At 41.9% G+C, this 22,900-nt stretch overlaps 4 protein-coding genes across 4 annotated transcripts in view; 1 reads left to right on the top strand and 3 right to left on the bottom strand.

The window, feature by feature from the left end:
• The window catches only part of magi2b (membrane associated guanylate kinase, WW and PDZ domain containing 2b), a 74,893-nt gene extending 68,437 nt beyond the window's left edge, over nucleotides 1-6,456 (top strand). The window contains exons 18-22 of the mRNA XM_084555695.1: nucleotides 349-664; nucleotides 1,336-1,615; nucleotides 1,730-1,873; nucleotides 2,288-2,426; nucleotides 3,321-6,456. Of these exons, the coding sequence (XP_084411821.1) occupies nucleotides 349-664; nucleotides 1,336-1,615; nucleotides 1,730-1,873; nucleotides 2,288-2,426; nucleotides 3,321-4,015 (1,574 nt within the window). The 3' untranslated portion in view covers nucleotides 4,016-6,456. The remainder of the gene's footprint in view (nucleotides 1-348; nucleotides 665-1,335; nucleotides 1,616-1,729; nucleotides 1,874-2,287; nucleotides 2,427-3,320) is intronic.
• An 826-nt stretch (nucleotides 6,457-7,282) lies between these two features.
• LOC311495988 (endoplasmic reticulum-Golgi intermediate compartment protein 2-like) lies at nucleotides 7,283-10,890 on the bottom strand. The gene is made up of 13 exons (XM_084555696.1): nucleotides 10,354-10,890; nucleotides 10,152-10,260; nucleotides 10,029-10,075; nucleotides 9,872-9,939; nucleotides 9,742-9,782; nucleotides 9,482-9,583; nucleotides 9,295-9,387; nucleotides 8,929-8,984; nucleotides 8,706-8,804; nucleotides 8,525-8,622; nucleotides 8,276-8,438; nucleotides 7,894-7,973; nucleotides 7,283-7,817 (listed from the first exon to the last, which is right to left on the bottom strand). The coding sequence occupies exons 1-13, from the start codon at nucleotides 10,457-10,459 to the stop codon at nucleotides 7,749-7,751; spliced, it is 1,131 nt and encodes a 376-aa protein (XP_084411822.1). The 5' UTR covers nucleotides 10,460-10,890; the 3' UTR covers nucleotides 7,283-7,748.
• Nucleotides 10,891-11,530: 640 nt separating this feature from the next.
• On the bottom strand, nucleotides 11,531-13,503 carry kxd1 (KxDL motif containing 1). Its single transcript, XM_084554682.1, has 5 exons — nucleotides 13,295-13,503; nucleotides 12,850-12,969; nucleotides 12,569-12,721; nucleotides 12,438-12,484; nucleotides 11,531-12,355 (listed from the first exon to the last, which is right to left on the bottom strand). Exons 2-5 carry the CDS (start codon nucleotides 12,945-12,947, stop codon nucleotides 12,102-12,104), a joined length of 552 nt encoding a protein of 183 aa, XP_084410808.1. The 5' UTR covers nucleotides 12,948-12,969; nucleotides 13,295-13,503; the 3' UTR covers nucleotides 11,531-12,101.
• Nucleotides 13,504-15,200: 1,697 nt separating this feature from the next.
• LOC311495737 (SIN3-HDAC complex-associated factor-like) lies at nucleotides 15,201-22,734 on the bottom strand. Its single transcript, XM_084555301.1, has 6 exons — nucleotides 22,477-22,734; nucleotides 19,179-19,306; nucleotides 18,965-19,064; nucleotides 18,756-18,879; nucleotides 18,513-18,663; nucleotides 15,201-17,576 (listed from the first exon to the last, which is right to left on the bottom strand). The coding sequence occupies exons 2-6, from the start codon at nucleotides 19,304-19,306 to the stop codon at nucleotides 17,237-17,239; spliced, it is 843 nt and encodes a 280-aa protein (XP_084411427.1). The 5' UTR covers nucleotides 22,477-22,734; the 3' UTR covers nucleotides 15,201-17,236.
• Between the last annotated feature and the right edge of the window lie 166 nt (nucleotides 22,735-22,900).

The raw sequence follows: 22,900 nt of genomic DNA, 5'->3' as shown, positions 1-22,900 counted from the left end.
GTGTGTGTGTGAAATGACCACAGAAAAGAAAATGGTCTCAGGCTGGGTTGTTATCATGTGAATTTTGTGTGGGTCTCTGTTTAGTGGTGCCATTGTCCTCAGCCTAGAACACACACAACTGTTAAGATTTCTACGTAGAGAAAGCCAGGAAGGACAAAGGGTTATGGAGGCATGATGTTTTCCTGATGTTATCCTTAGAAATTAAGGTTACAAGGCAATCGTCCTCAAATAGAGCAGATAATTCTGAAGATTTCTCATCAAAAAATGTTTTATCTAAACCAAACCCCTCAGTCAAAGCTAATTCTGATACTCAAGTGAAATCTTGTCTCATCCTCTGGTCCACCACAGGCTCCCATTCAGGGCCCAGCTCAGAGAAGCAGAGCCCCATGACCCAGAAACACAGCCCGCAGACCCAGCCCAGCCCTGTAGCCCAGCCAAACCAAGGTGGCACCCAGTCTGGCCAAATGGCTCCTCAGCAAGGCCAGACGGCCACCCAGCCAGGTCAAGCACCTGTCCAACCTGGCCAGACACCAGCTCAGACAAACCAAACCATGACCGGTCCTCCTGCACCAGCAGCCTCCCAGCCTGCACCAGCTGGAACCCAGCAGAGCCCGGTCACCCAGGCATCTGGCCTCCCTCCACAGCTCTACCTCCATGACGGCAGGTAAGACCACACTAAGAGGGATGCTCTTGTTTGGTGTTTTCATGTGTGTCAGATATCAAACTGTATAGAAGTGCACTGTACTCTTGTTGCATACCAGTAAATTCAGAAGAAAACCGGTGACTGCAGACAATTTTTATCCCAGGCTGACTCTCGGTCTCAGGCTGATTTCGACTTTGTTGCGTAACGCCACTTAGCTCCTACAGTTTGAGTGAATAATTTACCTCAGTGTATCTTCTCTATAATTCAGGAGCCCAGCAATCAGACCCTGCTCCTTGTCAAAACTATGGAAGTGTGAGTGCATGCATGGACGTGAGTGTGTGTGTGTGCATGAGAGTCTCAGATGTAGACGTTGAGAGCAGCACTCCCAGAGCTGTGGATTTATGGACATTTTACAACTGGGAACTTGATAAATGTTTCAAAACAGAGCCTGATATTAACAGGTTTTTTTTTTTTTCGTGTTGAGCCTGCTCACATTAATCCTCTTTCAGATCTGTCCTCCCTCACATGGCAAGCTGAGCTCAAGTTTTATTTTATCAATAAATATACATCATTTGGGACACAGTTCATTCTTTGAGAGAAGACCCACGCATATCGTCTCGTGTACAGCTGGACACCTCCATCTTCTTTTATCCTAGCACCTCTGATTTGGCAGATTTTTCTTCTCCTCACAGGTCAGAGGTAAAAGCAAGGCAGGATGTCAAACCTGACTTCCGCCATCCACCGTTCACTGACTACCGGCAGCCTCCAGTAGACTATCGCCACCCACCAGTGACTGATTATCGTCAGCCACCAACACTGGACTACCGGCACCCGCCCGGTCTGCTGGACTTTAGACAGCACCCTGCAGCTGCTCAGTTCCCTCTGGGGATCCCTGCTGACTTCAGACCACAGGTAGAGCTAGACCAAGAACTGTCTGCTTATGTTGACCGTACATCCTTCATTTCTCTGCAGGTGTGTAACATATTTCAAATAAGCAAATCATAATTATTGTCTTTTGACAAAGTTTTTCCATCTGTTGTGTTTGCTGCGGGTCTTTGTAAAAAATTGTCCACACTTGTTCGGCAGGACTACGATTACTTCACAGTGGAGCTGGAGAAAAGCGCAAAGGGTTTCGGCTTCAGCATCCGCGGGGGCAGAGAGTACAAGATGGATCTATTTGTGCTGCGTCTTGCAGAGGACGGCCCTGCCATACGAAACGGAAGGATGAGGGTGAGATGTTGAATACGATGACAAAGTGAAAAACACTTTTTCGGGAGATTTCAGTTACTGTTGGTGAGAAATTGTTGTTGTTTCGTTGAAGAAATGTAGAATGAGATTAATACAGTCACGATGTGCCCCTTTATCCATTTCACATATCACAACAACATGCAGGCTGAATTTAAATTGAAGAGGACATGACTATTTGCCTGAAGTATAAATGCATGTGAACACAGTGACTGAGTGACCCTCTGCTCACCCTACACAGCTCCTGTAGACATGAACAAGTCTCTTAATGGCCCTTATTCCCCAGTTGCTCGGTGGAAGTTCTCAGGAGCAGGAGACTGGTTGTGTGGAAAAGTTACCGTTCCATGTACAAACAGAGCTTGACAGAAATCGACCCTGTCCTCCGTGTGTCTCCTGCAGGTGGGGGATCAGATCATAGAGATTAACGGGGACAGCACTCGGGACATGACTCACGCTCGCGCTATTGAACTCATCAAGGCGGGAGGCAGGCGGGTCAGGCTGCTGCTAAAGAGAGGCACAGGACAGGTGCCAGAATATGGTGGGTTTTACTGGCACACACTGTGTGTCTGACACTTTCTTTGGTCTCTGATTTAATGGCTTTCTCAAACCAGAGACATTAATGTTTCATTACCAGAACAACCTTTTTCTCCAAATGCTTCATGTTTTTCTCGTTTAACTTATTAACATGCATCAATACCTTTATGCCTTTCGCTCCTCACTCTACAGTCACCTGAAATAAAACTTGTGTTTATGTGTAAATCTATGACAAAATACAAAACATTAACAACCTACTCTCTAGCCTCCATGTGTCGTAACCCCCTGCTTTAAGTCTAATGATTGGTATAGGCTTCTACTTGCCTTCCCTCAGGAATGGTACCTTCCAACCTCTCCATGTGCATGAAAGGTGACACACTAAGCTCCCCCTATTTCTTCCTAATGGGCCACTCTAAAGACACGGTTTGTGAAAAACTGCATGTCTCTATTTCCATACTGATGAATCTGTGTCGTCTGTACATGTTGCTCTATGGGCATGCGTTTGTGTGTGTGTGTGTGATGACTTCATGCATGGGAGAATAGTAGTCGTGTGTGTATCTATGTGTGTCGTATGAAAAGAGCAATATGGTCTGAAGTGACCCTCCAGATGAAATTGTATCATCCTGAAGAGTGCTGTGAAGTAGACCGTTAGAACCCCGTGTGCTCTGAGCTGCTCAGGATCAGTCTGTCACACAGCTACAAATATGGTAATTATCTTCAGGCACTGAATGAAAACCAGCGCAACACAATTGTGCTGCTCATACATATGTGCATGTAAGTTTACTTGATATTAAATGAGACTGCTCTTCTGATTTTCTACTTCTGTGCGCATGTGCATGCTGACTGTCCACCTCTTTCACATCAGAATACTTGAATGTGTTTTCTTCTTTCTTGACAGACTGTGCCGGCCCCTGGGATTCCCTTTCTACAGCCCACTCTGCCCTGCAGGAAGTGACCCTGGAACCTCACCTGAATCCATTGCTTTCATCCCATCCAGCCTCAGCCCCAGACTCCCCTCATCAGCTCCCTCTAGAGGCCACAGTGTGCATGGCAGACAAAGCTCCACTGCTGACAGACCACAGCTCCATTAGAGGGGCTACAGGTGGCAGGTCCACCGAGCAGAAATGCATCATCAGAGGGCAGGGAACCCCTCAGGGGTCTGCAGAAGTTGACTGTGGACCGGGTGACAGACAGCCTCGGGCTTTGCCTCCCAAAGCTGTTGTGGGAAGATCCATTGAAAGAAGAGACAGGCAGAGGGACACTTGCTCCCCCTGCTGTGAGAGAAAGGGCCTGCATGCACAGGTAATGAGCACTGTCTGGCCCTGGGACCCATATGTGAGTGTGAATTTGAATGGAGCCTCTCTGGGCAGTGGAGATGGACACGTCGGCCTCCAGGAGAGACTCGTGTCCAGAGGCCTGTTCTCCAGAGAAGATGAGAGGGCCAGTGGCCACGGTGGGCTCTGCTGCCCCTCCAAAACCATGGAAGATCCTCCGGCGAGGAGTGCAGCTGCCTCCCCGGGGCCCTGGAACATCCCCGGGTCTGACAAACTGCCAGGCACCCTGAGGTCCTGGACCTCCACGGTCAGCAGGTAGAATGGATCTAGCTGGATTGGACCAGCTCACACTGTACGGTTCCTCATTGATTTCACCATAGGACACTTGAGAGACCCAGTACATGTCTCTTGCCCTCTCCTTCCGCCCCGTATCCTTCCCCATCATATTTTATGTTTAATTTGTTGTTATGAGATGATTATTACACCCACCACCTTAAAGAGCAGAGAAACTTTCACAGCTATTGTAACATACAGTATAAACCTGATGGAAACGCGACCGCTGACGTTCTGATCGGAGCCGGAGCCACAAAGTCTGACTGTGTGTGGAGCTGTGCTTTCAACGTGTACCTTTAACCGCTCCACCGAGTGTGGCTCAGATTGGTTAGTGCAACGTGGCCGAGACAGAGAGAGAGAGACAGATGTCTTTTGCTCTATTTTCTCTGTGCAGCGGGAAGAATGGACTTCCACTCTGTCAGATGGAAGCAGTGACGCTGACGCTGACCCAGACGGCCGCCTGGTTAACCCGACATATGTTAGATCTCACACGCCTACCAATATATCATATACTGTTAATGTAAAGATGTGAAAATATGTACATTTGGTTAACTCAAAAACAAACCTCTAGGTGTTTTTGAGGCAGTGTTGTAGTTTAATACATTGTAAAGAAAAAAAAAAAGAAAAGAAAAAAGAGAGAAGAAACCCAGGATCGTATTTTAGGATCAATATTTCCATGGCCTCGTCTATAACTACATATCAAAGACTGTGCCAGTCACCAAACCCAGACTGCTGAGGGAGGCGGCGGCGGCGGCGGCGATGGTGGTGGTGTGTGCATGGATACAAACCACCAAGGCATCAGACAAGGACTCACATGTCCTTTAAAAGTAGAGGACTGACCAGTCGGCGCTCATGTGAGACTAAAAGGATCTTTTTTTCATGAACTTTTTGAGTGACTGAAACCAGTCGGCTTAGTAAGAACTCGTGATACTCTCCTGAGTTATGTACACAACTTGATCCACCATGCAGTCATCGTGCTGAATTATAAGCCGTGTTGTATTCATTTAAAGCTCAAAGTTTTGTCCCGTCTCTATTTCCCATTTCTATGCCTTTTACTGTGCTACATGTACCACATCACTGTGGGAGAGGGGGCATCGGTGCGGGGAAGAGGAGGCCGATGGTTATGAGGTGGGGCGGAGTGCCTTACTCAAACTAATGCAGAGCCGTTGGGATTCATTTTGGGAACTGAATGCAAAACAGATATTGGTTACCGTGCACACGCGTCAGCAAACCGCTGAGCTGTGGAAGATGTTTTTCTTCGGACATTAACGCCGAGCAGTATATATATCTTGATGCACTCTGCTGTACAGCTCATCAATGTCAATGACTGCCCTTGTCCCGAGTGTTTTAAAAGGGACAAACGTAGCCTGTAGCATCACATCCTCTTCTTACGAGTCCTCCAGGAGTGTTTATCGAGACAGGGTTGCGTCAAAGTGGACCACTGTTTCTGGACTTTGTTCTGTAAAGACAACGTGAGTTTCTGTCGTTACATGCAGTGACAGTACTCACTGCCTCTGAACCCAAGGTTTTAGATGATCCGTGAGACACAAATGCTTTGAAAACGTGTGTTTAATCACAAAATGTTGTCTCTGGCGGAGGTCGAGGCATGCTGCTATCAGACTGAGACACTCTCCTCCTGCATTCCTCCATTTTGATATTATCCTTTTGTTCTCAGCGACATTTACGCTCTTAATTAAAAATGAATCACTAGAGCTCCTTTGAGCACTGGAGGACCAGATGAGTTTAAAAAAATAATAATCACAACGCTTTGTGACAATTTGACTGAATGCAGCATGATGGCACATCTGAGTTGTACTTGTAAACTGCTGGTAATGTGCTTTCAGCAAAGCGACGCTTCTGCAGACTGGGACACTGGTAAGACCGTGAGGATCGAGCATCGCCAGGACCGACCTCGATCCGCAAGTAAAACGTTGTCTGGATGTTTTTAAGCTGACCGAACTGATACGATGAACTGGTTAACCTAGTAGCGAGGAGCATGACGACATGCCGTTAGGCTGTAGAAATGTGTTTACTGTTTGTACCAACGTCAAAGCTCAGAAAAGCTGAAGGAGTACGTCATCCAGCCCTCTTGTCTCCATCCAGGCCGCCCCCCCTGCCTGCTGTGACTGATTTTATATACAGAAACAAAAAAAAAATCTATGTATTGGAACTTGTGAAGGATGGCACGTTCATAAACCCCCATTGAGATCAAGTATAACTGTGTAGTGTTAATTGTGTACTATTCACCTTGTACAGCTGTATTCCTACAAATATGGTTTACTGTATCATTGATACTGTAGTTTCAAAGACGTGAACAACTATTTTTATGAAATGCGACAGTACTGATATATTACATTTTGCTAAAAAACAAAAAACTTGTTTACTGAAAGATATTCTGAAATACTGTCAAATAAACTCTTGACATGGTGTAAAATATTCTTCTCTAGAGATTCTTACTGAAAATGAGACTCGAGCTGAAAACGTTTATTTAATTAACGTCTGGTTGTTTCTTTTAGCCATAAAAGGTAAATACTGTCAGGTCTTCAGTTATCAATGTTTGCCTGTGCCAACTCTAAATTGTGTGTTTTTGGGTAATTACACTTATCAGCCATAACATTATGACAGGTGAGCACTGACCATTTCATGGCACCCAACAGTGGGTGTGATTTATTTGACTGCAAGTGAACATTTTGTCCTCAAAGTTAATGTAGGAAGCATTAAGAAAGAATAAGTGGTAAACCAGCAAAAGACAGACCTGTCAGGTTGTCCATGCTTACCTGTCTACTGCTGTAAGCGTTTATTATGGACATGTGAGCATCAGAGCAGGACCACAGACCAATGGAAGAATGTGATTTGGTCTGACTTGGGGAATGAACAAAAGGTGAGCTGGTGGAGTAAAAGTGTGACACTTTGGACAACAATCTGGGACACACACCACCTACCTAATCATTATTGTACACCCCAATGTACAATAATGATTAGAACTGCTTCGGTCAGGTTTGAGGTACCAGTCATGGTACCAGATACCACAGCACATCTTCCAGAGGTCAACTCAAGTCTGTGCCAGTTCAGGGCTGCTTTGGCCCTACACATAATGTTATGGCTGATCAGTGTATGCTGCGGTTTTATCAAATCTACCACATCACATTGGGCTCTGGGATTACTCTCAATGATTTGATTAACTGATTAGTTTTTTAAAAAACTTCCTTTGGTGAGACCAGAGACCGAGCTAAACACTGACAATGAATCAATGCCAAGTTGAAAGTGGATTTTAATGAACACATCAGCCTCATTGTTCAACAATCATTCACACACATCAACAAAACCCTCACACATTTCCCCGTTGAAGGCCTGGACACACCTTCACAGGTTATGTTTTTCATTGGTTCAGGCGTCTTGTTTCTGGAGGTCAAACTAAACAAAGAATTTTCTCAAATGTTGAAGTTGTTCCACATTAAAATGTGAAACTAATCTGTCTGTATGCACCATCGCATTTAGTGTAATCAACTTCTGCTTTCCAGTGACTGTCACAGATAATTAGTGGAGGCACTGATTACAATCCTTCCAAGATAGATGAGGTCGCATTTGAATCTTACACCCAACTTCATAAAAATATTTTTTTTTAAAAATGCTAAAAATATTACACATTTCTCAACAAAGCACATTTTATCACAGCATGTAAACATTTCCCCCAGCGTCTCGTTGCTGGTGTCGTCTCATCACTGAGTCAAATCTTCTGTAGGAACCAGAGCTTCAGTGTTTTTCTGCACATCCAGATCCGGATCGTTCTGAGAGCAGAGGAAAAATATTAACGATAAGGAAAAAAATTTACTCTGTCTAGTTTATATTCATGTTTGCACTTACATTAAGAGGTCTGTAGACTCCCATTTGGAAACGACAGCAAATTATATCAACGAAGAATCCGACCATACCATGAATTATGCCTGCAACAGAGAAACTTTATTAAATATTGCATTTTAGTGAAAATCGCTTGGTTTATGTTGTTAAGTATGTTAAGTGCTCCTTTTCTATAGAGGATGACGATGAGTCAAAGTGGCAGCCTGCATTTTAAAACCCAGAAATACGCATGAATATTACATAAAGCAAGGATATGGTATTTTTCCAAGCTGTTTAACACAGTTTAAAAATGAGTCTCTACCCTTTAAAGCCCTTTAAAATTCAAACATGTCAGTTACTCCATCATGTTTGGGCAGTTATAGGTGTTTCTGACAGACGGCGTATCTACCTGTGGTGGAGAAAATGCCTCCAATGATGCCGCAGAGTCTGATGAGAAACTGCCACAGAGGCATGTGCTGCTCAGTGACTTTGACCATCAGCGAGCTGATATCGTATTTCATAAAGATCCCCGAGACTCCATGGCTGCCTGCAGCATGGTTTATCGCTCGCTCCTGCACAACAGCGAGGCAAACACAAAAACACATTCAACACACTGATGCGGAGTCAACTTGACAAAACACACAAAGTGAAGACCTACCCGTTCAGTGACAGAGTACTGATGTGTGTCTGCGGAGATTTTGTAGGTGTTCAGCTTGGTGGGCACGATGGTGATGAAGTACTGGAACATGTGGTTAGCTGGAGAGAGACGTCAATCAAAAAAGAAAATCAAGAGAAGGAATTTATATTAATGTAATAATGTCTGACGACCCACAACGTACAATCAGGAGCGATTTTCTCCGTGCCGTCCAGAGGGCTGATAAGTCCAGGGATCGCTTCTCCAAAGGAGAGGTGGTCAATGCGGTGAGAAAAGTTATAACCTGTAACACAACAACAAATCAAAACAAAATCACGATCAAGAGAGTACACCACAGTCAAAACTGTGCTGTTCAATGCGACAACTGTTGGCAAGGCCCCAAAGAGTCAAAAAGATAATAAACTCACTGTCGTGACTGACTAGAGCAGCTAGATGTGCATGACCTCTGGGGTGTGGGATGGACCTGTGCAGGAATGAAAAGGTCAGAACTTATATAACAGACTGTATATAGAGAATGACGACATGACATCTCCCTGGAAATATCTCAGAAAGCCGAGCTGCCATCTTGCACAGAGATAACACTATTTACAACCAGAGAATGGAGAAGGCATACTCCCTGTAACAAGCTAAAAGCTAAAAGCACATCTTCAGCTCCCATCTGTAATATAGTGGCTTCACTTTTGTACATTAGGATGACGTGAGGAAGCATTTCCTATGTTTTTATTCAGTTTAGGCTCAGAAACTCATAATGTGGTCTGGACGTGGGTACGTACTTTCCAACTGTGATGTGGAAATTTCCCGCCACCTTGTTGACGTACATATGTCCATGTACCCTGCAGGCGGTGAGCGAAGTGGTGCTGTCCTCACTGTGGAGAAAAAAAATAACATCACTTCCTGGTGCATCAGTGTAATCACAACAACAACAACAACACAAACTAGATGATACTATGGGTCTCATACCTTCGAGTCTCAGCGGGAGGAGCTGCTTTTAATGCAGCCTTGAAGAGCACATCCTGCAGAGAGTGCTCCACTCTCAGACGCTCCTGGATGTGCAGAAGAGTCCTGACAGAAAGAAAGTACATTACAACAACTATACAAAAGCAGTTCTTAATGAGTTTACTGATTAGGCAGGAAATATGTCCAGCGTCCTTTAGGGACTTAGACATACATTTAAATAACACTAGACAATAACAAGTACGACAAGTTTATTTGAATCTTACATGTGCCATAATCTTTGCTGTGGCGGGAGCTCGAAATGAACCTAAAATGTGGAGAAAATAAAAAAAACTGTCAGACAAGGATACAGAGGTTTTAAGTCTTCATTTGATCACTGAATAATCTCAAACTCACTGGTTCATATTTTAAGCCATCAGAAGAAACCATGGTCTCTGCCAGGTCCAGGACATCCGCACCTATATCTGTAATCAACCATGCATGAAGGTTAAAAACCTTTTTTTTTTTTTTTCTAGAGCTGAAATACACATAAAACCTAAATCTATGTACTTACATTGACACCTCATAGCTACTGTGATGTCCACATTTATCCTCAGCTTACTGGAAGGGAAGCACATGTGTAATCAGGACACGGAAGTGTTATTTTATGGAGAGAAATCCCAGGTTTAGCTTTTACCTGCTGTAGTCTCTGTCCACCTCATATTCATACTTCATCCATGTGCTTCTGTACACAAAGAATTCCAGGAAGGCCAGGACAGCCATGAGAGTGAAGGCTATCAGAGACACTGGACAGAGTTTTTTTTATTATTATTATTTAATATTAAACAGTGTGAACAACAACTGAAGGCTACAGCTGTCTCTGTAAATGCTATATGTACCTGTCCCACCGCTGGCTGTGGACTCCACGTAACTCTCGGGAACTTTAGGAAAGGCGTCCAACTCTTTGACCAGAGTCAGAGCCTTCTTTTTGGTCAGTCTCCTCATCTTAGGACCAGCAGCAGACGTGTATCTGCAGGTAACCCACTCATAAAGTGAATGTTTTTAGACAGCTAGCTTGCTAGCCAGCAGAGCGACCGTTGGGCTTTAACGTCCAGTCATACGTCTGTGATGACGTCGAGCGTGACAGCTACCGAGGCTAGCGTTAGCCTAGCAAACTGCTAGCTAGCCAGCTAGCCTAGCCGGCTGAAACCGGCTAAAAACGCAACTACACACACACGGTTTAACGTTAAATTAATCGACCAAACAGCGTTATTGTCCACGGTTAATGTGCTTATGAACAAACTCGTCAAAAATACGTAATTTTGAACGTGTTTTAAATTAGACAATGTGTCGTTTAACCCCTATTGTCTGGGACAGGTCTGGAATAACTGCTCTGAATGAAGTCAGTGCCCTCTAACGGTAGCTCCCGCTTCTCCATGTTCCGGGTATTTAATAATATAGTTTAAAAAATAAATAATGCTTTTATAATGTAAATATACTATCATATGTGCTAGCTAATTTCCCATTAATATTGCTCAGAGGTTATATTAATTTATGACCAAATTTGTTTTACATATATGACCTTTACTATTAATATAATTATAGGCAATTATTTTGAGACATTTTCATTTATTTTTTAAAAAGAGAGAGTTATATTACCTTAAATGTGATATTATGAACATATACTGTAGATAATAAATAGTATAAGGCATATTAACCTCTACTAGATTATTAAATTCCTCCAAAAAGGGATTATGAGATGAAGGTCCTCTGTGTATATACACGTTATATCACCAGTAAGTCTTAGAGGATCTATATTAAATGTTCAGTTGAACAAAACCAAACTAGCCCTCAGCATGTCACCATATTTTTTTCTTGCATATCCCCAACTTAAAATTAAAATTGATCACAAACCCCATAAATATTTCAACCTCAAATCTATGTTTTCTTCATTTTTAAAGGCCTAAACATTCTCTTAAGTTTTGTTTTACCATTTAATGTTTTTTATTTATGTATCAAATATTGATTTCATATTGAGTACTTTAAGTTTCAGGACTTAAAAAGCATATTGGGGGAATCAAAGGACACAGATGTTTGTTTTTAATTGAAGGGACACTAGCTGTCAAATATATTGTTCATATACTTGAGGCAAAAACATTTTTCAAAACACAGTCACACTTCTCATATTTGTTTTCACCTCAGGGGAAAATACACTACATAATACAATTTGTTTGAAAGGCGTTGAGGTTGAGAACACCAACTTTTGTCTCTTTTAATAATGAAGACATTGAGAGAAACTTCTTCCCTCATTCAGCTGTGCATCTTTTAAAAACAAGAATAAAATATGCTTCCAGTGAAGGCTTTTTGCTCAGGTTTCCTGTCACTAATATAGCTATATCTAGTGAAATATTACACAACTTCAAGTATCTTCTGCATTATTTTAGTGCTGTGCAGGCAAAGGACAAGTAAACATGCCAACAAATAAACCCAGCGTCCTAATAGACAGTTCAGAGCCACAGATAACATCAACTTATTAATATCTGCAAATATTACACACACTTAAATATACAACATGACTCCTGTTAAAATTATTTTAAGACTGAAGCTCAGTTTCAAGTGACAGAGCTCCATTTACAAACTGTCCGCTTTACTCCGCAGGTACAGAGTCTGGACCTTCGTCTCGTAGGACGCCTATCTCAAGGACATCAGAGGTAGGCGTGTCAGGTGGCTCTTGAGAGAGGTCTTCTGAACATCTGCTCACAGTCGGTGAGATAACATCTGGACTTGTGTCACACGACTCTGTGCTCTGCTCTGAGGTGGCTGTAGTTATTGTTGCAACACTTTGGGGAACTGGGTCAAACTCATCGTCGTCATCCTCCAGTACGGGTGCCTCATGGATATCTGGCAGGAAAAAAAGAGATGTTTTAGACATGCTATTTAGGTTTTAGGAAGTTACTTTGGCTATAAAATGGTGCTTACTCACTGCTGAAAGCTTCTGGGTACTGCTTAGCAATCTTTCCTTTCAGTGTCCTGGAGAAGCAGAGGAGGAGGATAATTAGAGGTTGTGTGAGCACATGTATGCTTGGACTGGGGGTCGGACTAGTGGCTAGTTACCTAATCCTTCTGAAGATGCTGTCCAGATCTTTTTTCATCTCCACAAGGGTGCGTGTGTGGAGCATGAATCGCTCGTTCATCTGCTGGAGTCGCACATTAGACAGCCCGTTGAAGTTGATCAGCATCTCGTTGGTTTTCTCAAAGCGGTCGAGCCTGTTTGTCACGATAATTAAGCACAGAAACAACTACCTTCAATTCTAAAATGAATAAAACACGTGTCGGCAGATGAAGAAGAGACAGATGAATCAAACAAGAGAGACTAATGACAGTATGACCCTCACATGTGTCTCTGAGCCTGGATGATGGCATTGACATCCTCAGAGTTAACCATGCTCAGCATCCTGTTACAGAAAACACCAGATGCTGTGGGCTCCTCCATGATGACGAGCAGGACGAAAAAGCTGCAAATACAAACTTAATTTACCAATCTGTGTGCAGTACAATAGTCCCAAATGCCAACAACATGAGCACTGAATTCACCAGCCTATAAAATCAGCGTAAAGATGAAAGACACGGACACGGTCGGCACGATATTTACAATAACTAGTCTCCTTTAATTAACACTTCTATTCCTGCAGCCAAACTCGAGCTGTTCCCTTTCTTCGTGGTCATTTATTGCAGCATCTTGAACCAGTGCTTAACTTCACTGGACTTCCCTGTTAGCAGCTGGACGAACCATTAGCCTGCAAGCTACAATAACAAACCAATCAATAACATTCATATTACCTGCCTCAGGTCCCACGGTGGTCGTTCGTTTACTTTTGGCTGTCCAGATTACAGATTAAAACTACATCTGACAGCTGGCTATAAAACAAAAACAAAGCACTTCCGTATTTTTTTTAACTTCCGGTCATAGGGTGCCGTTTTTCTTCTTCTTTGTCTTTATTCGGGGACGGCAAACCGACTTTAATGATGCATGCCGCCACCTACTGTATAATTGTGGTGTCCAAACGTACAGTATGTCTACTGATAAGTTTACAAGCAAAACAACACATTGAACTCTCAATTTATTTTTAAATCATCTATAAATCTTAATAATCTTAATAATCTTTAGCGTTTTCAGATGTTTTTATATTTGATTGATTGATTGATTAAGTTTATTTAAGTGTCAAACACCATGGTACCCAGCCCACATGGGCTTATTAGACACTGAAGCAATAATTTACACAATAGTCTCCAGATAGCCACGTACACAGAGATACCCAACATAACACCACTAAAAATAAATACAAAAATAAAAAAGCTTGTTAAACTGGATACAGAATACTTTGTCTTAAATACCAGGCCTTTTCTATAAATTTGGCCAAAGCAAAAACATCATTTTCAAACAGCCAGCACAAAATCTCTCCTTCATATTGCCAAAATATATCAGGGTTTTTTAACTGAATTGATTCAAAAAGTGAGATCCTTAGGTCACAGTATAAGGGACAGTAAAAAACAAAATGAAATTCATCTTCAACCACTTGGAGGTCACAGAATTCACATAAACGTAAATGTTCAGGTGTACCTTTAAATCGACCCACTTCCACTGCCAGAGGTAAAGTACTAGTTCTCAATTGAGCACAGAGGGACCTCTGCCTTCTCTTTAGATTAAAGGAAATATAAGGTTCTGTAACATAATCATTCTTAAACTGAACATAATTTCTAAGTTTTGGCTTCTTCCATATATCCTGTTTCCATTGCTCTTCATATTTACTTACCAATCTTTGTCTGACAATATTTATATTACATTGTAAATTATTTTGAAACTTTATATGTAAGTCAGACGCAGACAATATTATTGAAATCTCTCTAGACCAGGGGTGATGCCTTGCTCTGTCCCAATTAAAAATTTTCCTAGTTACCCTTTCCTCTGGCAGACTGACAAGACGGTTCCACAATCGCACCATTTCACACCTTTGTTTTACAATACATGGATCCCATCCTGCATCCCCATTAACAGCTACCTTTGCTGCGTATTTATGCACACCAAGAAAACACCTTAAAGCACGATTTTGAACAGAGTTACAGTCAAAAACTTCATCATAATTGTTTTTCAGATTCAGAAATTTATGATAATGATAACGATCAGCAGAATTATCTACCTTTCCGTATTTCAGTATAAAATAGTGACACAAAGAGGACATGTGCTGTTTATAGACTCTGTATTACTCTTTTTGACTGTCCTTACTGCAGCAGTTGCACAATTTACAGTGGATACTGAACAAATCCACATGTATACATATCACATGTGGTCGTATTTATTATACAGATAACAAAGATGCTGCAGAAGTACAATATTATTATTTTTGTTGCTATTGTTATTTCTTAGCATATATATATATATATATATATATAGATTCTGGTATTTTCTTATCATCTTATTGTATTAGTTCTGTGTCACCTTGAATTTCCTCCTAGGGAGATTAAATGTAAATAGAAGTGGCATTAAGTTCTACCATTCTAAAATATCATCCCAAAGCAGCTTTGGGAAGGTAAGGTCACATCAACCAATGTCCATTGCTGGGGTGCCTTGAGTAAACTGCTCCCCCTGAATGTATACAACACTGAATGAATAAATTGACTAGATAAATGAAAGAAAAAAAATTACACTGCATTAATAATATAAGCAGCATTAAATACATTTGAATGTAATCAATTACTTTATGTCACGTTCTCTCTCCTCCCTTAATTTGGATCATCCACTTTAAGTTCTTTCTGGCTTTCAACAACACATTTAGAGACTCATTTCCAGAAAACTCACAAAATTACTTTTATTAGGGGACAAGTAAAAAAAGTACAGGATGTATAAAAAATACAAAACCGCTTTGTCTAACTTGTAAGCTAGGTAAATGCATAGCAACAGTACATGCAAGTCTAGAGTTAGGTGTCCTACTGTGGTATCCTACTATTCAGTTCTCTACTATTCTGTTTTAAGCTACAAGGTAAAAAGGGAGACGTACAGTTTGGTTGCAATCTATCAGTCGCTTCAGTCTACATGATACAGATCCAGAGTGATGATACAGAATAAGTTAGGTTGCATACGCAACTCAGCTGATGTGTAAATAAATACTTAACAACATTTCACAAATATTGACAACCGGTAATTCAACGCAATGTTAAAACGGAACCTGCGTGAGAATTACATTCGTTTTTCCGATGAATAAAACCATTCTACGTGTAAGCTAATGGTGAAAAGAGTTACAGCACTTCTAAGCAGGGATGCAGGGATACAAATAAATATAAAATAAATAAATAACGAAACCGATATAAGAGCCATAACGCTCGCCCGACCCTTTATGTACATAACACACCCTCTGCTCCTAACTACAACATCACAAGTATGAAATTTCATATTAGTGTTCTTCTTAGAATACCATTAACATACATACAAATGACCTCGGACAAGCACAAGTGTCCATAGAAAACCTGCATTGATTTGACATAGGGTGAATTTCAATGTGCTTTGGCTTCTCGTTTGATAAATAAAGTAATATTAGGCTATATATCACAACACATTTGTGGTATATAATAGGCAATGGCATAGGATTTCAGCTTGTATAAAGTATTTTACCATACACTGACCCAGGAATGACAGAAATCACTGATATTGATATTGTTGAATGACTATAGACCGATTTGGAGTTTTGCTGCTGTATTGTGTGGTATTATTATGCAAAGACACATCTGTTTTTCCTTTTTCGATTTTTTTGTTTACATAGAAAAATAAGTTAAAACTTCAGAGAAACGGATCCAAAAAAATAAAAAATAAAATTTACAGTTTCTATAAGGCCATGCAATTTTAGGAGACTCATGCATCAGATCATCAGGTCTTTTGGATGAGTGGGTTTTGCCATTCATGCAAAATGCACTACGTGTTGCTGAGGCCACAATAAATATAGCTACCGTCCCTTTTTGTTCCTTAATACCAATCCAGAATTAACACTAGCGCTGTCTGTAACACATCGTTAAGGCTGGTGTATTTGCTGTTGAAGCTGTGAATAGGCCTTGTTTAAAATCGGACCCACATTTGAACACAGAGACGCTTATCCGGTCTAAAGAAAAAACGGTTTGATAGGAGTGGATGTCACTGTGAGCAGACAGAGAAACACACAGGCTACTGTACAGGTCTGTGCTCGGGAGAGTAAAGTGTCTTTCATTCCAAAACGGCATATCCACCATTTAAACAAAAAGAGATATCTACTCTTTACAAAGGAAGCAAAACGAGCCCCATTATCTTAATCATCTTTACATATATGCTCATAGAATATCCACACTGAGATTGTGTCTGAATTGTTGAGTGATGAATGTCAAGTAGCACCTTTTTCTGTAAATAAGTGGATCTGTTTTGGAATAAAGGCTGTTAAATGTACCAGCAAACTAGAGCTCCAGCATCTAAAGTAGATCAATAACAACACAGATGACGGTCCATCGGAGCGATGGTAATATTAAATATAAAAAAAAAAACAAATTTAAAAAGTGGAAACACAACAGTTCATAAGTTACAACATAATAAACAACCCTCCAACGTTATTATGGAGAAGACTGAAGGATTTTCAGCTGCTTTATGATTGAAGGCAATCTGAGGGAATTACTTTCTGTAAGTGCTCTAGAAATAAAATTAAAAAAACAAACAAAAAAATAAAAATACGTAACAGCACCCCAAGATTTCTTCAGAGATGTGTGACTTTACCACCCTTCCTTCACCACCACCTCGCTCATGGCTGGAGACGTTGTCACGGTAACACGTAGCTGAGCAGGCTCCGCGGTCTCCTCGCACCTCGGTAACTCCTTCACTCCCTCCTCCATCTGGGATTTCTCAGCATCCACTTGGGCCTCCTCCACCTCCACCTCTTCCTCCTCGTCCTCCTCCTCCTCCTCCTCGTCTTCTTCCTCCTCCTCTTGCTGCTGTTGCTGCTGCTGCTGCTGCTGTCGCTGCTTGTTGCGGCAGCACGGTTTGAACAAATGGGGGTCGATGAGCACCTCCCCAAAGCGCCCCTTGTAGATTATTCCACAGCACACCTTTTGCCTGAACAAAACAGGGAACACGTCCATATTTTATATTCAACATTCACCACTTTGGTACAACAGATGTAAATATTTTTTGTACCTTTTGCCCTACCACTGACTAAATTTTTCCCTCTGGGAAAATTAAGTCTTGTGTTTTTATTACCTGCCTCAAGCAAGTTTCAAGTACTTACAAGTTTTCACTAAATAATAAAAGGAAAACACTGGCTAAAAAAACTATACAACACTAAATAGTTGGCAATAAAAAAATGGCACTGTGTGTTAAACATCCTTTACAGAAGGTGAGCCCTCCATGTTACATTTTGTAGTATCATATTAAGTACACTCACCTGCCAGTTCATTAGGTACACCAGTGAAAAGAAAACCATTCTAATATAACAGTCCTGCACTAAATCTTAGCTTCATGGCTGCTATAATGTCCACTGCTTCTGTTATTTAGCCTGGCACACTGACTAAAATAATAGAAACATGTGTTGGTACAACACTATACAGTTCAATAGTACTACAAACCACAGCTACCAAAATGAAAACACAGTTGAATCAACAGCTCTCTCAGTTATTACAACCTGAAGCTATGATTTAGCGCAGCACTGTTATATTAGAATGGATTCACTTTCCCTAACTTACCTAATGAATTTATTTACTGATTCTGCTGTGAAGAATAATCTACCTCAAGAAAGTCTCCACAAGCTTTTTGCATGTTAATAAATGCCATCTTTTTAGTAGTATTATAGCAAATATGTAGACATTGCACCCTCTTAATGGTCTTTTACTTCAAATGGCTTATAGTTCATCATCTAAAGGTAAACTACAATTAATCTTTATTCAACTGGTGTGGCACTGCAGACCTATAGAGATTAGACCTGTGTGTGATGTGCATTTACATGCCTATACAGTCCTGAATGAAAACGTATTGAGGGCAAAGAGTCCGTCTCACCTTTTCCAGTAAGTCAAGTCCAGAAAAGAGAAGACAGGGGAGCGGCTGGACCCGGGGCTGATCTCTGTGTCAGAGCCCTCGTCTGACAGGTTGCTGTAGCTGGGAGACTGAGCTGGAGAAGCACTGGAGGTGGTGCTGTGAGCATCGGAGTCTGACGGGCAGAACAAAACATGACGGGTGACCTATGTGTTACAAACTAAATGAAGAAACTACTTCCACATAAGAGCAATTCAACAGACTCACTGCTTCTTTTGAGCTCTTTCTGCAGCCTGCTGATCTGACTTGGCCTGGCTTTCTTGGAGATGGATTTTATCTTCTTGGGCCTTGAAGTTATCTTTAGGCTGGGACCTCCTCTGGCATCTACGACCTGTATGAGGGATGTGAAATCAGTTTCACGTGTTTTATCGTGAGAACAGCTCCGCCATAATGTTTGTACTGCGATCCAAACTCACGTGGTTCCAGTTTTTCTTGGTTCCCACAGGAAGCTTTTTCCACCGTTTCACAAGGAGCACGCAGGCGTTACAGATTTCTCCAGATCGCGTTTCACTCAGTCTGCACAGACCATTACACGGGGACATGCATTCACATTAATCTGGTATGTCTAGCCTCCACGCTACAACCGGCTCTCTACTCTGCAAACACCACGTGTTCAGGTGTGTCTCTCACCCAAAGCAGCTCCTGAAATCCTTCTCGTAGCGCTTACTGTCCGTGAAGCGAGAGCTTGACGACTTCGCACGGCAGATGCAGCAGCCGTCCAAACTCCTGTACATCTTCGGCTTGTGAAAGCCAAACATCTGCGTACAGGAGAAACAATCATCTTATCACGAACATCTGATGCGCTCGCCAGTGTGCGTCGTGTCTGCACCTCAGCGCTCCTGCAGCCGCACATCTTTGGTATTGATCAGAGGCGATATGATAAATCATTGTGAATTAATAAGATAATGTTTATGCACTGACAACATTCGCGCGTAGCAATTTTGTTTAGGAGCATCTCTGCGCTGTGACCCACATGAGGGAAGTAGGTCAACAGTCAGACAGCGTGTCAGACAGATAATGTCACCATGCTGCGCTCACAGGAATCACGCTACGTTTTGGAAACCCAAAATATAACATCAGCACGCACTCAGACCGAGCCTCCAGGCTGCACGCTCCACGCTGCATGTTTCATGATGCTTTAAAAACAAACTACAAGGTATAAGCTTGTGTTCTGAGGGAAATGGCAAAAATATATAAAAGTATCCGCGAGAAATTACTCGAAAATGCAATTAGCGTGGCGATTATGCAGAGGAATTATGGTTTATGTTGCTAGGCAAATTTTAATCTCCTCAGCACATGGAGACCTGAACTGCGGCAAAACTGCGAGCCGCGCCCCCCAGACTGTTTTTTTTTTTTTCTTCTTGCCATCAGTCCTCGGGGTCTTCTGACAGTGCGGTGCCACGGAGAGCAGACAGAGAACAGGGAAAAAATCAAAGACCTCTCACTCTGCTGGATATATCAGATAGAGATGAAAGTTTTGCACTGCGGTTGGAAATAAAAACTGAAGACATCAGTTTAGGCACAGCGTCTATAAAAAGTATTCACGCCTTCAGATGTTTATAAATAGAATCATAGTCGATATAATTGACAAAGACTTTATAAAACAAATTAACTATTAAAGTGAAAACCGATTTCTGCAAAGTAACAACAATTACTTAAAAATATATAATGTAAAATAATGCACAGAGAATCACCCGATTCCAGTCAGTATTTAGTAGATGCACATCTGGATGCAACCACAGCCCTGAGGATTTGTGAAAGGTCTCAATCAGGTTTGCACATCTGGACACTGCAAAATACTGCAAAAACCTGTCACGTTGCACAGAGATCTGCAATGAACAGCTCTTTCGAGTTCGGACGTAAACTCTCTATTAAACAGAGGTCTGGGTTTTCACTCTGCCTCTCCAGAGCATCCACCTTGTTGTCTTTATATTTGTTTGTATGGAAAAATTGTGCATCTGTAGCCTTTCCACAGATCCAACGTGGCATGGTGTGTAGAAATTACAACTAGCGCATGCGAACACATTTATTTATTAAAATACAGCAATATTCTGTAAAAGAATAGCTGCGTATGCAAGATATCGGAGCAGTCGGATTTCAAGATACACTCACTTGCCAAAACATTAGGTGCACAAGTGAAAATATTTCTAATACATAGCAGTCCTGCACTAAATCTCTCTTCGTGACTGTTATAATGTTGAGTTTATGTTGAAACGGTGTAAGAAAATTTTGTGATTCAACAGTACGATCATTTTGAAAGATGTAGATTGTTGTGCTGATAATTATAAATGTGTTTCTGTTATTTAGTCTAGCCCACAACACAGCTGAATCAACAGCTCTCTCAGTTATTTTAAACACATGATAAATACCAGAACCTTCATAATGCTAAGATTTAGTGCTATATTAAAAAATATTAATTTTCACAAGTGTACCTAATGAATTGGCAAGTTAGTGTATTAACCACTGTAATATTAATTATTATTTATTTGAATATAAAACTGCTGTCCTATAGAGGTCAAACTTGGGTGGTGCATCGCTGAGATAAATATATTTTCTACAAGAATCCTACATAAATCAGCAGCAAAGCTCAACTTTAGTACACATATAGGGTTTTATAAAACAGATTTAAGTCTTTAGCGTTAATTTAAATCTGCAAATTTGTGCATTTCGTGGTTTCCAGCTTCGCGTGCTTCATCTGTAAACTGCAGACGATCTCTGCAGCAGAATACAGTACGTGACGCAACTCAACATGGCAACACACTTCAAAGGCGGAGGCAATGTGGGGAAGGGGGTGTGATGCGATTCTCTGCAAAAAAGAATAAAATATCAAAAGTAAACTGTAAAAAATCCCCGTGAAAGCGTTCATGCTCATGCTAGCAACCCGCCCGCGTGTTAAAATAAAAGAAGACACCGATAAATGCACGTGTTTTCATCGAGAGATAAAGTGCAAGTCGGCCAATTTCACCGCCCACTTCCAGCGAGGAAGCATGGCATGCCACACGACCTGCTTCATGCGCACCCATTTTATGACGGCCGTCCTCTTACTCGACGATGCCCGACTTTCCCTTAGCAACATTAACTTTACCCAAAGAGATGAGCCGGGGATTGTAGTATTTCGAAAGCAAAACACGCCGGTTTCAGTTTTAAGGGGACGCTGCCCTGAGATAATCGTGTAATTTGATCTTTAGTCTTTGTTATTCCAGAGCCGCGTCACTGCAACAGTCCCCACTCCAACTACATGTGCGCGAAGTTCAAAGCGACTGCGCCTAGAAAGTCGTTTTTTTTACACAAGTACCTTTAAATAAACGACGTATTTTGACGCTTTTTTCTTGTTTCTTGAGGCGTTCGTGGACAGTTTTGTTTGCGGGCGGTGTTTTGTTGACAGCAGCGTCCGCGTGCTGAGACGCATCTCTTCTCCGGGTGGGCGTGAGAGCTCCAACTTGTCTTATTTAGCCAGACATAAGCGTGTAGCAGGCTGCAGGCGCACTACAACCACAATGTGGACATTAATGCTTTTTAAAAGAGTGCGTTTGTGGTCATATCGCGCAGTATAACAGACTTTATTTGAATTAAATTAGCGATGCGATGATTTCCTCCCACAGCCAAATGCACCGAGCCAGCCCACCACAACAACAACAGTCGTCCCTCTGCTCTTCATGTTTGCATGTGGATCCCGTCCTAACACAATTTTAAACACAACCTAGACTTCATCTTCCACTTTGCTCGGTTACTTTTATTTTTTATTTTTTTTAAGGTGACCCAAACCTCAAGCTGACCATCCGCTCGGTCATGCAGCAGGCCTTAAAAAAAAGAGCAATTGTTCTGAGACAACTCGAAGCTTGTTTTCTGTAAATCCAAAAGCGAAGCTAAAGACTTTAAAACCCACCAAAGACGCGACAAAACACACACAAACCGCTGCGTACGTTACCTTGTTGCAAGTTGCGTGGAGCTGATACAAAGTAATAGTCCTTGCGGCGTGTCGTTACGTTGTGACTATTATGAAAATCAACCCGCATCAGTAAACCGCTCTCTTGTTGATGTCTGCGCTTCTGGACGGGACTGGATAGTTGTGAACGGAGTGCGCATGCGTCGTATCCACACCTCCATTTCGGAGTGGAGGAGAAGGCTTTTTTCTTTTTCTTCAATCAAACCATTTACATAAACGACGTGTGACGTACCCGTGCGTCTGCGTTCTACTGGCCTTATAAGGATGGGAACATTGCGCGGGAACGGGGGGCTCGGCCCCGGTTGCTATGGCACATTGGAGAATGTAAGCAAAGGGGCGGGGCCTGTCGTTTTACTACAGAGCGGCAGATGGCTCGTCTGGAGGCCCACGGTGTTTTCAGGAGGCT

Source organism: Chelon labrosus (assembly GCF_963514085.1).
Source record: "Chelon labrosus genome assembly, chromosome: 11".
Classification (NCBI taxonomy): domain Eukaryota; kingdom Metazoa; phylum Chordata; class Actinopteri; order Mugiliformes; family Mugilidae; genus Chelon; species Chelon labrosus.
This window is presented reverse-complemented; position numbering and strand designations above follow the sequence as displayed.